Source organism: Cucurbita pepo, chromosome LG03 (genome assembly GCF_002806865.2).
Source record: "Cucurbita pepo subsp. pepo cultivar mu-cu-16 chromosome LG03, ASM280686v2, whole genome shotgun sequence".
Lineage (NCBI taxonomy): Eukaryota > Viridiplantae > Streptophyta > Magnoliopsida > Cucurbitales > Cucurbitaceae > Cucurbita > Cucurbita pepo.
In genome coordinates, this window is record NC_036640.1 from 2,670,336 (window position 1) to 2,685,740 (window position 15,405).

Below are 15,405 nucleotides of genomic sequence, written 5' to 3' on the forward strand. Positions count from 1 at the left end.
TACAAAATATTAAATAGGAAAAAAAAAACTAAATATTAAATAATTTAAAGCTTTATTTTTTTAATAAAAAAAGTAATAATATTTATATATATTCAAAAGGAAAAAAAAAAATAAATAACAGTTTTTTAATCTTATCTAATTGATTTTTTTTAGTTAATTAAATTCTATGTGTTAGTTTATTGGGATTTTCTATTATTTAAATTAATGGGCTTTTATATTTTATTTTACAATTATTTTAATGTTGCTTTTTTATATTAGTAGCCAAATATGATACATTATTTTTAGAAAAATTACAATTTATGCACTATAATGTACAATATATTAAATTTATTACTAAAAAATACCATTTAAAATTATAATGTATTTAAAAAACATGCTTAAATATTTAATTTTAGGATTAAATTAATAAAAATGACGTTCTAAAAATATATAATTTTAAAAATTATTAATAATATCTTTAAAATAATCTATTAAACTATACTCATAATTTTAAAAATTTAGACGAAAACTTTTAATACTTTATTTCAAAAATAAAATTTTAATATTAAATATTTAAAAAATAACGTTTCAATAATATCCTCTAAATAAATCTCGAGCTTTTTTTTTTAATTTAAAAATCATTTTAAACTTTTTTAAAACTAAAAATTGGATTTCATTGTTTATTTTATTTATTTATTTATTTTACCTTTTAATCTATGTTTTCGTGATTTTTATTGAAGATGTTTACTAGATTTAAAAAATATTAATATCTTGAACTAAAAAAAATAATATAATACATCTTTTTTAAACATAATAAAACTTTTTAAAATTTAAGAATATTTTTAAAAATAAGTATATATATATATATATATATATATATATTTAATTTAAAGGTATTATTAAAGTTTTAAAAAAATTAAATGTATTTTATTTTTCTTATTTTTGGTTATTTTGATTTTAGGTTTTTTAGTTCTTTACTCTTTTCTTTATTTTTTTTTTTTACNTTTTGTGGAGCGGTCAATTTCCGGACAGTTTTGGGAACCGCCAAGAAATACAACCAGGTTTTTCCAATTCGGCGCTCTATTATATCCTTTCAATTCGACGCATACCGTCGATCCGCATCAGCAATCCGCCATACTCAAATCTGCCTCAAATTCCCACAAGCAGCTGGTCCAGTACAGCAAAGCTTTCAAGATCCAAGCCCTTCCGGGGATGCCGACTTCTACTGCAGCAATTGCAGATTCAGGAGATTCGTCCAAAACTACAATTGGTTCTAGTGTTGAAGATAGTTCTCTCAAGGAATCAGGTTCTGCTCAATCTCAATCTTGTGCCCAAAATGAAGTGCAAGAACTTGAAAAGTTTGGCAACCAAATTTCTCCTTGTCAACTGGGAGAAGTTCATAGTTCTGTAGTAATCTCTTCTGATCAAGAGAAACCCCTAAGTTTTGGAAATGATCAGAACATTGTTTCCCATGATGGTGTGTTTAATATTGCTGTCTCGGCTTCTAGCAAATTCGGGTCACATGTCGATACCAGAGACATTGATAATGCTGTTCGGGATGCCGTGTTGAGGGAACAGGTATGCACGTTTAATATGTTTCAGTTTTTCAAATTCCTCTAAATGTTGTCAGCTTAGTTCTGAATACTATGACGGCGCTCTCTTCCATTGCTATCCCCATTCAGCCTGACTCTTTTTGCTCTCTGCATAGCCCTCATGTTATGTTTCATTTTTGATAGATGTTTTAGTTAATCTTCTTTTACAATTTTCTTCCTCCTATTTTCGATGGCGCTTCCCACTCATCACCTTCGTTCTGATGGGGACTAATTTTATGGTTTTCTAGAGTAGAGAGAATACATTTGGACGTTGCAAATAACATGAGTTAAATTAGAATTTGTGTACCGGATTGTAGTGACCAAAATGGTAGTTTAATAATAATAATAAAAAAAAAGTTCAGAACTTCTGTGGGGGATGGAGGAATGAAATGTTGCGTCTTCTTCCAAAAGCAATATGGAAGCAGCTTCTTCTGAAGATAATGAATCTGTTCATCAACGCGTTGATTTGTTGAAGTCAACATTTATTTCGTTGGGTTCGAAAAGGGTTCTTGGAAGAAGCCTTTTTAGTCTCTATTTGATATAATTTTCTTAGAAGAATCGGGAGGCTTTTATTGTTCTTTCTCATTAAGATGTTGGATCACTTAAGTCAACATTTGTATTGTTGGTTCAAATTTCAAAAGGTTTCTTGGAAGAAGCCTTTTTTCGTCCAACATGTGCTCTAGTTTTTTATTGGCATTTATGGTTACTCCAAAATTTCTTTTATTTCAGATAACTTCGATTTTAGCTTGTTCGGTTTTCATTAATGTTTACGAGGAAGAAGATTGTAGTCGTTTCTTAGTTCTTGATTTTGTAACCTTTGAACACTTTTTGCTTTTCATTATATCAATGAGATGCTTTTGTTGTTAAAAAGAAAAAGAAAAAGAAAGAAACGGATGTAGGTTCCTGCCAACTAACTTCAATTGGTATCCAATCTCTCCCCAAAAAGCTAAATATCTTGAAAAAGCTTTTGTAGAGCAGAAATTTGTTAGGCTATGGGGACAAACAAAATGGGGCCAGATGGTTTTACCGTTGAATTCCATAAGAAGTCTTGGAACGTCCCTTAACCTGAAATAATGAGTATTCCAAGATTTTCAAGAATTGTATCATCAATGCTAGCTTGAGCGAGACCTATATTTTCCTCATTCCAAAGAAATCGGATGCTAGAAATGTGGGAGACTACCACCCAATTATCCGCATATCATGTATGTACAAGATCATTGCTAGGATTCTCTCTTAAAGGCTTAAGAAGGCAATTCCTTATACTATCACTGAACAACAATCAGCTTTTGTGTCTAGTAGACAAATACTTGATGCCTGTTTAATAGCCGATGAGCTCATTGATGATTGGAAATGGAAAAAGAAGCAAGGGCTGATCATAAAACTGGACGTTGAAAAAGCCTTTTATAAGGTGAATTTGGGATGTTCTTGAAGAAATTTTTGTGGGTAATGGTTTTGGTCCAACGTGGAGGAAATGGATTTGGGGTTGTTATCCTCTCCTAATTTTTCAATCATCATCAACAACCGTTTGAGAGGAAAGATCCTGGCTACTGGAGGCCTCCATCAAGGTGGCCCCCTCTCCCCCTTCCTCTTTATTTTGGTTGTGGATTGCTTTAGTCTTCTTATGGTTCATGCTTCAAATAGAAAAGTCATTCGAGGTTTTTCTATGGGAAGAAGTTCCCTAGATATGTATGCATCACCTATAGTTAGCCGATTACATTATGTTGTTCTCATCTAAAGAACAAGTGCTTGATAATTTTTTCAACATTGTGCAGCTATTTGACGTAGCATCATGGCTTGATGTTAGGTGGAAAGAAAGTTCCTCTCATGGAAAAACAATCATATCTCAAAGGGTGGAAGACTGCAACTCTTGCCAATCCTCCGTCCAACTTATTATATGGCCATCTATAGAATGCCAACCAAAGTGAGTAACATTATGGATCAATTGCCCATAAATTTCCTCTGGAAAGGTAACAATGATGGCAAGGGTCTTCATCTTGTCAAATGGGATAATCTCCTTCACCCCTTGGAGAAAGGAGAGCTTGGTTTACACAAATTGAAAGATCGAAATGGAGCCCTCGTTGCAAAATGGATTTGGTGTTACAATGTGAGAAAACAGTTCTTTAGAGGATGGTCATTGATACAAAATACGGGACTACCCTTCTCAACAAAAAATCGGGCAGCAACTCCTTGGAACAGCCAAGGGTCCATTGAAAGCCATTATGAAACATTTCTATCTGATTCACGACAGATTATCCTACACTGGGTGATGGGGCAAATATTCCCTTCTTGCAGGACATATGAATTGGAAATGACTCTTGCAAGAAAATTTCCCTTGATTTTTTTTTTTTTTTTTTTTTTTTTAGTAAAGATGGGGCTATCAAGGATTTCTGGAACACAGAGTTTGGCTTTTGGAACTTGAGATTGAGATGAAACCAGAGACAGAAATTGACGAATTTGGGCCTACTTCTTACACTGCCTGTCCACTGTTTCCTTATTTCACAGTTCTTAATTAGGAATTTGGAACCTAGAGACAAATAGTGTCTTGTCCAACAGCTCTCTCTTGCGTGATATAGCCCCCTCCAATACAGAAACTGAATTTTCTCTTTATGATTAGATTAGGAAAGGACACTACCCAAAAAATATCATTTTTCCCATGGGAGCTATCTCACAAAGCTATTAATATACTCTTGAAAAGTTAAAGAGAAGACTGCCTGAGATGGGTTTGTCTCCACAATGGTGCTTTATACGCAAACAGAAATCAGAATCTCAAAGTCACCTCTTGGTGTCATGTAAATTTGCGAAGACCTTTGGAACTATCTCCTCTCTTCATTTAACTGGTATGCGGACATTTCGGAAAATCCCCATGTCCTCGCTTACACCCTTGGTGGGCATCCCTTAAAAAAGGAGAAAAAAGACGATTTGGGAGAATTATATAAGAGCCTTCTTCTGGAATTTGTGGCCAAAAAGAAATAGAAGATCTTGAGAAAGAGCTTTCTTTTATAGATTTTTTTTATGCTATAGTTAATACGGTTGTGAATTGGTGTAATGTTCTCCCTTATTTCACCACTATAGCTTTACCATACTCCTTTGTAACTCCTTTGTGGGGTCTCCCTGCTTCTGTAATTTTTATACCATCAATGAAATTGTTTTTGACAAAAAAAAGTTGTCAGAAGAGGTCCATCCAACCCTAACATAATTGTTTTTTTTTTTTTCATATTATTTATACATTTTCAATCTATTTTGAAGTACATATATATTCTTTTGAAAAATGTATCTTCAACGTGTTGTCCTAATTTTTTAGAATTGACATGTTTTTGTATTCGTGTCATGTTGTATATGTTTTCCATGTCCATGTCTAACCTTTTTAATGGGTAGATTTCGTTGAGGGAGACGAGAGTATTCAATACAAAGAGAAACCTGCACCACAAAAATGTGGGGATATTGGTTCTCTTTCAGCTTCCTCATGGTGCCTGAAGTTTCCCTTGCATATGAATTGGAGAGGATTATATATTTATTTTAATTCTCCTTTAGATTTCTTTAGCTCTCCTCTTGTAATTTTATTCATATTCCGGACACTCTCTTATCTATCTAAATAAATCATTTTAGTTTTTCAAATGCTTTAATTAGTTTTTTCCCTAACAGGAACTTGCTACCCAAAATATTATTCGTAGCCGAAGGTGATGGTTCTTCATTTGTTTTTGAGTTATTACAGTTCAAAATTAATAATGGAAACTAAATATATTTTCTCTTCCCAGAGACTCCGTGGATGCAGATGGACTTCCAGAGGAGAGATCAGATATCTTTTCAGAACGTTATGACCCAAGTGCTCTTAAAGTAAGTAATTTTCTACCTTCATACAACCTTCATTCATAAATTTTCTTTAGAATGTTGGATAGCTACACCTTCAACAGAGTTAGCTGTATGTCATCACTGCCACCATGGTCCCTATTTATTTACTCTCTTGAGAAACAGTTGTCTTGTATTGAGTCTATGAATGTACAACAGGTGGACTTGGATGGTGTAGTACAATGCGAGAACAATAGGATTCTCTTAAGTAAGACTGATTATTACTTTTTAAGCATTAGTCTAACCAATAAACTTCATAAGGATTAATGCATTAGTCCTGTGGGTAAGTTCTTGGGTTCTCTTGCTCATACTGGCTTAGAGGTTCCAAGTTTGAACCTTTGAGTGAGTTCAATACCAAAAACCTTCGATGTCACATGGGTCTGGTCCTTGGGGCGGGTGCGGGTGCCTAAGCTCCAACTCCCGATTATGTATGTAAAATACTTCTCGAAGAATTGTGAGAGCCATGGATATCTTCTTTGGACTCTTTCATTCGTGTTGATAATGCATGACCTGTTATACACACAAAAGCTTATTATTCATTATCATATTTTGTAGCTTTGATGTATTTTTCCTTCATTAATGTTACTTCAGGAGCATCTTTTGAAGATTACTTCTGAACATCGTGCAGAAATGGCTATGAAAAGGGGAAAGTTGAATCTTCCCGAAGAAGGTTGGTACTTTGTAATCTTTCTATTGAACTTTTCTCTTCACTTGCTCTTGTTGTCGCTCAATATTAGTTAATACAGAATGGGCCAAATTAAGCCTTAACCTTGCCCCAGTGATATTGTCAAATGAAGCAAACTTATTGACTTGGCTCTCCAGCACTGACGGGGTCTACTCTACAAAATCCTTCATGATGGACATAGGTGAAAAAATAGAAGCAATAAATCCCACACTAGCAAAGACAATATGGAAAGGACATCACCCTAAAAATAGAAGCAATAAATCCCACACTTTCAAGGAGAATGACATCTTGTTCTCATGCAGGGAACTTGGAAATTGGAAATGGTTATGGCGTACCTGGTGGATGTGCTTTCTATGGGGCTTCAAAGCCTGGAATTGTTACCCACGGTAAAAACCTTTTCTTTTTGCTTGACTTCGATGTTGACCTCCAAATTGGTTCATTTCATTGTTGTCATGCTTTCAGGAAATAATACGATTGACCAGAAAATCCAGGGACAGGTTAGGGAAGCAGAACAAAGTTCTTCTGCCAAAGAATTGCCCGAGTACCTCAAGCAGAAGCTAAAAGCTAGGGGTATTCTTAAAGAAGATGCAAAACATAGCAATTCTGTAAGAATTGATATGCCTTCGTATTCTTTTTTTTTTTTTTTTTTTCAATGAAAGCTTGGTTATTCATTAAAAGAAATGATATGCCAAACTTCCTAAAACAAGCCTTGGCAGCTGCGTCTTAGTCTTATTAGTTAGCCACAGACCAATTTGACCCGGTAAAACCGATATTACCTGTTCTTCCTGCTGAGTAAACACTTCAATTTTCTCCTTTCTTATCTTTAAAAAGCAGATTTATAAAGAAAAGCTTATGCACCTAAATTTCGTTCAGATTCATAAATAGTATTTTGTATAATGTTTGGGATTTGAATTTGCGGCCTCCTGATAGCAATTATAGTTCAATTTTCCTTCGCATACTCTTTATTCAATTGCTTCTCTCAATCAGTTATCAGAACAGTAACCGGACCTTAAATTAAATTACAGGCAAATTCTGATGCTATTTCAAATCAAATGTTGCAAGGAGAAAAGCTGCCTCATGGATGGGTGTGTACTGTTTGCAATTTCCTTACCAATTCTATGTTGTGTTCTCTTTCACTATCCAACTTATGTTAGTATTGCCTATTCCATCTTGTGAGTTAGGTTGCTTTTCTTTGATATCGATTGTTATGTGTTTCGTGACTGAGTTCGAATTGGATGTATTTAACAAAATATTTCCAACGAGTAAGAATGTAACATGCTTGACTATTTATTCTAGAGTAATGTTAGTTTAACCATTTTTCCCTATGTACTTGATCAATAAATATACTAAATCTACTTTGTTATAATATATCATACATTTAAATATTACTAGCCTCTGTTTCATATGAACAATAATCATAATATTAGTGCATATGATCCCAAGGGGCGGTGTCGTCGGGTACCTGGTCTCTGATGTCACTTGTTTGAATCTTTGGGTAAGATTGAAACAATTGTTTTTTTTTTTTTTGTTTTTTTTTTTTATGTGTTTGGACCCTTGGCGGGTGTGGACTGTTAAAGAATAGTGTGTTAGATGTTTTAGTCAATGTAGCACTTTAGTTTCAGAAATAATATTATTTAATATCAACTATAATTATGTTATTTTGGATTACAGTAGATTACTTCATTGTCACACCAGTCTGGTGTTTGCTAAAACAGTTAAGTTTGTGAAGTGAATGAGTTTTGACAGAATAATTACGGAAGGTCAGTTTCCCATATGTGAGTGAGTATACCTAGCGTCTAGGGGACCTTGTTATGGGGTTGAGGCGGCCATTACTGTAATAGGGACTTCAGATTTTTTTTTTTTCTTGTAATTTGTTTGTATCATATATGGTTGTTGGTAAACCATCAACTGGATGGGAATATTGTAATTTATGCTTTTTTATAATTAAGAGTAAAATACACTTTTTGGTCCCTAAAATTTGAACGTAATTTCCATTTGATCCGAGAGTTTTGAAGCTAACACTTTTAATTCTTAAGATTTGAATTTAGTTTCTATTTGATCTTTTGAGATTTCAAAAGTGACATGTTTGGTTTTCAACATCTAAATTTTATTTCTAATTGGCGCCTGGTATTTGAAATTTGTTTAAATGCCCATGTAAAGAAAATAAAAAATAGAAGACTGTTTCAACAAAGTCCACTGCAATGACATTATTTTGTTATATCAACTCGCAGACAACTTTATTTAGGAACCTATTTTAAACCTCAGGACTAGTTAAAAATCAAATTCAAACCTCGGAGTAAACATTGTTCGAAATTTCAAGGAACAAATACAAACTAAATTTAAAAATCAAGAATCAAATGTGTTAGCCTTAAAATCCGTTTGACTAGCAGAAGTTTAGTATCCCAGGGACCAAAAGTATGAGTTACAAAAAAAAAAAAAAAAAAAAAAAAAAAAAAANAGTGTGATTGAGAATATTGACTGGTCTAAAAGAGAGAACTCTTTTTATTTCCAAACAGTTTCAGTAAAATATGAAGATGTGTTGGGATACATTTTTTTGGAAGTATGTCCTTAGGCCTCCTTTTTTATAAACTTGTATGTTTCTACTGCATAGGTGGAGGCTAAAGACCCTGGCAGTGGTGTTTCATATTACTATAATGAAAGCACTGGGAAGAGTCAATGGGAAAGGCCCACTGAATCGTCTTTTGGTTTGCAACTTTCATCTGCTGTATCCCTTCCAGAAGATTGGATGGAGGCAGTCGATCAAACAACAGGTTGGTGAGAGATTTAATGTATTTATGATTTTGATATACTTATGCATTATCTGGAGGAGAAAAGATAAGAAAGCTGGAGGATTCCAACACCATAATCCTTGTCGTTTCAGCTTTACCATACTTTTTCTCGATGCATGTTTAAATTTCTGATTTCCCCTAAAAATAAGAATGATGTATCTTTAAAGGTTTATACTTGAGAAAGTGGCCTTCAGTTCCAAGTTTCTTGTTTGGCATTGTTGTAACGTAGCTATCAGGAAGGCATTCAGTTAGTGTAATTTTGACTTTGTTTGTAGCAAGTTCCATTTAAACGTGGAAGGCATTCTTTCTGAGGCCTAGTTACGGCCATCCACTTCCTGGTTTGCATTTTAAAGCTTCTAACCATTGGTTACATCTTCCCGATATATATATAAAAAAAAAAAATAATAATAATAAAAATAAATAACGTTATCTAATTGTGAGTTGCTGGACATCTGGATTCATTCTGTCCTTTGTTCTTTGCTGGTTGCTCAAAATCAGACTGGAGGTAGCACTTAACAACTAAACCATAGAGAATCTTCATGTTTAGTCCTGTCCTGCATCCCAACCTTTTTTGTGAGTCATTGATGTGGAGAGTCTAGACGTTGAAGGCTTGAGTAATCAGCTTGAATTGTGTGGAAACTTGTTTATTTGGCATCTCATGAATCTTCTCTACAAAGTTCGCAAGGCTTGAGAATGGAATTATACATTGGGATGCTTATGTTGTACCTTTACTATTATGTCCTTGTGCAAATTCGTAGCTTTCCTAACTTCAATGAAAAAGATGCTCAGAAGAAAGTTGCTGATTAATATAGTTTGCAGTTTTGTTCCTGTTGACAACTTTTCATATGATTGCAGGCCATAAATACTACTACAATAGGAGAACCCAGGTAACCCAGTGGGAGCCGCCTGTTGCATCTCATCAGGCAACTTTGGCACACTCGAATGTTAGTGCTCCTGGGTCTTGGAACGACCAAACTTCAGGGCAAAGTAAATGCGTCACATGTGGAAGCGGAATGACCCTCGTGCAGGGTTCAAGATACTGCAACTGTTGTGCAAGGTAAATGAGATATATATATATATCTAGCTAAAAAAATGAAGATCTTTTCATTAAGAAACTTCAAAGTAAAGAGATGGTGCATGAGTGAACACACTATATCAAAAAAGCTGTTGAGATACATCCTTGTTTGGCAAATCGATTTGGAATTTTTATCATTAATCGTCTGCATTATTACATAAGGTGATTGTTGGTGTTTAAAGAAAATCTGAAGCAGGACTGTTCTTCTATAGTCATAAAAGCTGCCAGTCCAAGGAGTCCTTGGGTGAGCATTAGTTAGCATTAAGTCCTTTAGATTCTTCTGCCTTCAAATTAGGCCCTGGTAACATGAATCATGAACCATTCTTGGAATATGGCTTCTTTTTCCCTGATCGGATTATTACATAAGTTCCTTATTGGATTTCCTTCCATTTTCAGAGTTGCTTCTAATCCAAACAGCTTAATTTCTGGTTTGTGGGATCATTTGAACCATTCTTGGAAAATTACATTGAGGAGAAATTTGAAGTATGATAAAATTATGCACTTTAGTGATCTAATTTTACCATTAGAAGAGGTTCATATAAGCTTTAGGGACAACAAAAAATGTATTGTTGCTTTGCCTTACGGATTCCTTAGTCAAATCCCTAATTAATAAGCTGTTTGGGAATCCCAATGCCCTCTTTCTTGTTTAAAGCTATTTGAAAATCGATATTTGTTTCCCATTATTTCACAGTATTCATGAGCAGGTTTACGTTGGTGTGTTAGTGGTAAAGCTGGACTGGAATAGGTAATTAGACGATGGTTTTGCACAAGCACAGCCTGAACGCCATCCAGAGATTCATCAATCTCTAAAAGGAATGGCTATGAGAAATCGAGAAGCCCCAACATCATCATAGATGTCAACTTTTGAAGGGCTGCTGTTACATTCTGTCCATGAAAAACTGTCTTTTTAGAGTCATTGAGTTAATGGAAAGGAAATGGACCATAGTTAGCTACGTATTCACTAGCTCAAAAGGGATGTGGAGATATACTTGGGAAAATCAAAGAATCCATTAGCTCTCTCATCCGACTAAAAGACTCTAGTCTGAGAAAAAGCATGAATTCCCCATCTCCATCTCACTACTATATTCTATGCTACTTATCCGCCCTTTTTAGATTCTGACTAAGGGCCCACATATACATCTTACTCATCCATTAAGTACATCTTCCTCCCCCCTCCTCACACTTCCTCTCATACATGATACATGTTTATTAGACACAATCTGCCAATCAACTAGTTGGACACCCACTAACTGTTTTTTTACTGCAATTTTATATGGATAAAATCTGACACTTCGCTCTTCTTTGTGTTGGTTTTGGTGGCTAAATTCATCAGTGGGGTTTCTACAAGTTCAACCAATGGGACGTGGCAGGATCAACCGTCTGACCAACATAAATGCATGGGATGTGGAGGTTGGGGACTAGGCCTTGTTCAAGCTTGGGGTTACTGTAATCATTGTACACGGTATGTTGATCTCTTATATCATTCGGCAGTATTACTCTTTAGAACTTTACTTAACATTAATATATCCATTGATGTGGCGTACTGCAGATGCAATTATTTTAATTTGCAATCTTAAATGTTTCTATGACCTTACAGTTTTCAGCCCAAACCTTCGACAAATTCATACAAATATCTTGGTTCTTCTCATGGATTACGTGATATATGCTGCTATTGTTTTACTATAAAAAAATTACATTGACTTTCAGAACTCTCGGCCTTCCCCAGTGTCAGTACTTGCCAACCAGCAATATTTATAATCAGCAGAAGACCGAGAACATCAAGAATAACGCTGATCCTTCCATCAAAAAATCTGCTTCAGATAGGTAATGGAACAGTCTTCTCACTTTAGACTAGCTTAAGTATTGATTCTGTTTCTTTATATAATATTAATATGACATACAGTACTAATTTTGCAATATTTGAAGTTGTTTAGTAGTTGAGCATAATTTTTTAAAAAGATTTGTGGGTTATGGTTTTCTAGAAGTTATTTTCTATTAGTTGCTTTGAGCGACATATGTAAGATCAACTAAAGCCATGTTGAAAATTATGGGTTGAAATGATTGACATACACAGTAACTTCAATCTTTAACCTTGATCACAGTTGTTCGTTCTAACTATTGTATTGAACAAACTGCATCTAAATAGTTTTCTCCAGTGTTAATATTTGGTCGAACTTTGACCTCATGATCCCTAGTCTTAAAATTTATGACCTCTTTATCCTTCAATGCACTTTTTGTTCTCTGTACTAGTTTTATCCTCTTTTCTTTTTCTCCCTTTTCATGGTGCGTTGGACGTTGGACTGACCTAATAATTAAGATATTGAAGATGTGCGCTAGCACTGTGGGTTTGTATCACTAAAGATCTAGAATCGTGGCATTGGATATTTTGTTCAAGTGTTCTGGCAACACGAGTGTCTTGGTGCTGATATTAACTTGGTCAACAATTTGAAAAATCCTTTGATTCTTTCATTTTGCGAAATAACAAATAACCAGCTATAAGCTTGTCAAAAATATAAAAAATTTGATGTGGCATGAACCCACTGTGTAAGCATACATACTCATAGGTAGTAAATTGTGAAAGATTTTCTTACTATGTTTACATATCCGTGTGGAACCATTACACATTTTCTTCCTATCACATCAAGTATGGGAACTTTGGCCATGCAACCCCTTTGGTTTAATTTTTCCTAATCCATGAACATTCTCACCTCTTGATTCTTTAGAGAACTCGGAGGATCTAGGTGTATGGATGAGGTTTCTGAAGACACTGCATAGCCACTTGATAGAAGCTAATTCAATTGGCGTAGAAAATGATTTTTACTCTCTAATCTCTCTGAGGAGATAGCAATGGCCTCTACAACAAACTTCTAAATCTAGCTTGTACTCTTTATTTCAATAAAACAAAAGGCATGGTAAGCAAGAGAGATTTGCCTGTGGGAACAACTTACGAGTGATAACTAAGCTTGATAAAGGGCATATACTTGGTGATACTTATCTGAACCTTTCTTAACTATTCACCTTTTATATTTTATTTGTCTTGAAGCAGTTTTCTTGTGAGCTGATTTGATTGGGATTTGTTTTCATTCTCCTCTAGTACTTCTCAATAAATCGAGCTCTTTTTCCCACTAAAAAATGTCTGTTATGTATGACATTAAATGGACAAAGTATATATTTATTATGGAGCATTCAACATGTTTCACCATGTTTTGGTTTTCTGGGTGTGTTGTATGGATGTATGTTGCAGACTTTTTATGGCACAGGTTGCTACCATACTATTCTGCCTTCTGAAGTCTACAACATTAAATTTGAATTATTATAACAGTTGGAATGATCTTAATCCTAGTATCATTATAATTTCATAACTTGATATGCAGACACAATTATCTATGCATACATGAAATTGTGGTTGGTCTTTATAATTCAAAATACTTCATCAAACTATTTAATACTCTTTATGTGTCCTGTTTTCTTCTTTGTTATAGTCTATGTAATGTAAAGTTTCCACATTTCTTTTTGGGGAAGGGGATGCATTACTCTGTCCAGAAATAGGGGGAGGATTAATTATTAAGCTATTGAGTATGGGTTTCCAGGTCCAAAGGGAAGCCTCCAATAGGGAAAGGTGGAAAGCGAGAAAGTAGGAAGCGTTCCCACAGTGAGGATGATGAATTGGATCCAATGGATCCTAGCTCCTATTCAGATGCTCCTCGTGGTGGCTGGTAGGTGTTCAAAATTTAGCTTTTTGGGTTTAATACTAAATGATTATTTAGGCCCATTTGATCACAACTTAGTTTTTGGTTTTTGAAAATTATGCTTATCTTTTCATCGATTGAATTCTTAGCCAAATTCCCCCCCCCCCCCCNAAGTACTACTCTCTTAAAAAATTTCAGAACTTGATTTAGATTTTGGCCCTAAGAAGTAGATAACAAAACAAAAAGTACTTCATTTTCAAAAACTAAAAACCAAAATGGTTGTCAAACGAGGACTCATTTTGGATATTTTTATCGAAGAAGTGTGATATTTAATGGTTTGTTTTGATTACTTTTCAGGGTTGTGGGACTAAAAGGAGTGCAACCTCGAGCAGCAGATACTACTGCTACAGTAAGTAACTAATCATTTTGTTCTATGTTTTAACTTCGAAGAATGAGTAAGATTGAGATGAATTAGGATTTTAGACTTTTAGCTGTCTGCTGTTGCAACTGTTTCACCTTATGATAACGCAATTATCATTTCTTGTATGGCCATTGTATGTAGTTTCACATATAAAATGTTTCAGAGTTGCAGTACATTTTCCAAAATACGAACTGCATATGGAAGATACAATAATTAAAAACATAAACTGCTCGGTGCCTTCTTCATGTTCCTTCCCGAGAGTTTTTTCCAGCCCCAACATTTTTCGGTTCTTTTTTTTCTGCCAATCATAAATCATTTTCTTCATACGGAGCCTTGGTTTCAGTCTGTTTTATGTATTGCGCTGACTCTACCCCTTCTGCGATGAACTCTAGACACTGGCTAGAACATGCGTTATTCTCTTGTTCTTCAATCCAATGCTCATTGTGTTGGACATCAGTTTTTTTTTTTTTTTTTTNTTGGATAATAAATGCTTCCCTTCGTCCATGGTGAATTGCAGGGTCCTCTCTTTCAACAGCGGCCATACCCATCACCTGGAGCTGTACTGAGGAAGAATGCTGAAATTGCTTCACAGACCAAGAAAGGAAGCTCTCACTACGCGCCTATTTCCAAGAGAGGAGATGGAAGTGATGGCCTTGGTGATGCTGACTGATCTTCTACTTTATTCTGCTTCGGCATTTACAACAAGCACTATTTCTGTAGCGCAGGAATGCACTTTCCACTTGTGGAAATGCTGCTAACCCTATATTCTTACTTGAAGTTATGGATCAGATTGCATGTGATTGCTGCTGACTTTCTGGATAGGATGTGGCCGTATAATCAAGTGGGAGTTAGTTATTGAGCCATTTAAAGGTCTTCTTCTATTCATGAGTTTCTTGGTTTTCTTGGGGCTCACTTGTATGTAGAATAGCTAATGATGCAATTACTGGAAAGTAGAACATTTGAACATATTGAACCTTTTTCTCCTTCTTTCGTGATCATTTACTTCAAACGTTATACTTACGTAACTTAGAGTTGCATATCTTTATCATGTTGCTTTTCTTGTCTCACCTTATGAGTTTGTTAATCCTACAATTATGTACACTCAAGAGCTGAACAGTTTCTCAATATGAACACTGCTTTACTGGGTTGCTTTTGGATGGTTTCCTTGTGACTTTATCCAAGTAGCATCAATATTTCAAGTAGAATAAGGAACACAGTATTCCCCGTACCTGCGTTCTCTACTAGTCTGTTAGGGAGAGGTTTTCACATCCTTATAAAAAGTTTCGTTCTCCTTTCCATCCTTATAAAAATTTATTATTCAGATTAATG

General features: G+C 34.7%; 1 protein-coding gene and 1 long non-coding RNA gene across 2 annotated transcripts; both read left to right on the plus strand.

Annotated features, from left to right (window-relative positions):
* Positions 1 to 998: 998 nt before the first annotated feature.
* LOC111791012 lies at positions 999 to 15,124 on the plus strand. The gene is made up of 14 exons (XM_023672182.1): positions 999 to 1,557; positions 5,214 to 5,248; positions 5,327 to 5,405; positions 6,009 to 6,087; positions 6,405 to 6,488; positions 6,565 to 6,707; positions 7,128 to 7,187; positions 8,714 to 8,873; positions 9,747 to 9,948; positions 11,300 to 11,428; positions 11,674 to 11,790; positions 13,557 to 13,682; positions 14,013 to 14,064; positions 14,594 to 15,124. The coding sequence occupies exons 1-14, from the start codon at positions 1,192 to 1,194 to the stop codon at positions 14,744 to 14,746; spliced, it is 1,785 nt and encodes a 594-aa protein (XP_023527950.1). The 5' UTR covers positions 999 to 1,191; the 3' UTR covers positions 14,747 to 15,124.
* LOC111791013 lies at positions 2,067 to 4,733 on the plus strand. The gene is made up of 2 exons (XR_002814606.1): positions 2,067 to 3,136; positions 3,344 to 4,733. It is a non-coding gene; the product is annotated as an uncharacterized LOC111791013 (long non-coding RNA).
* Positions 15,125 to 15,405: the final 281 nt, after the last annotated feature.

Bases quoted from the DNA above. Each gene is read 5' to 3' on its own strand.
- LOC111791012 (XM_023672182.1), top strand. From the start codon at position 1,192: ATGCCGACTTCTACTGCAGCAATTGCAGATTCAGGAGATTCGTCCAAA. The intron at 5,249-5,326 runs GTGATGGTTCTT...TTCTCTTCCCAG, and splicing joins AATATTATTCGTAGCCGAAG to AGACTCCGTGGATGCAGATG. The intron at 13,683-14,012 runs GTAGGTGTTCAA...ATTACTTTTCAG, and splicing joins GATGCTCCTCGTGGTGGCTG to GGTTGTGGGACTAAAAGGAG.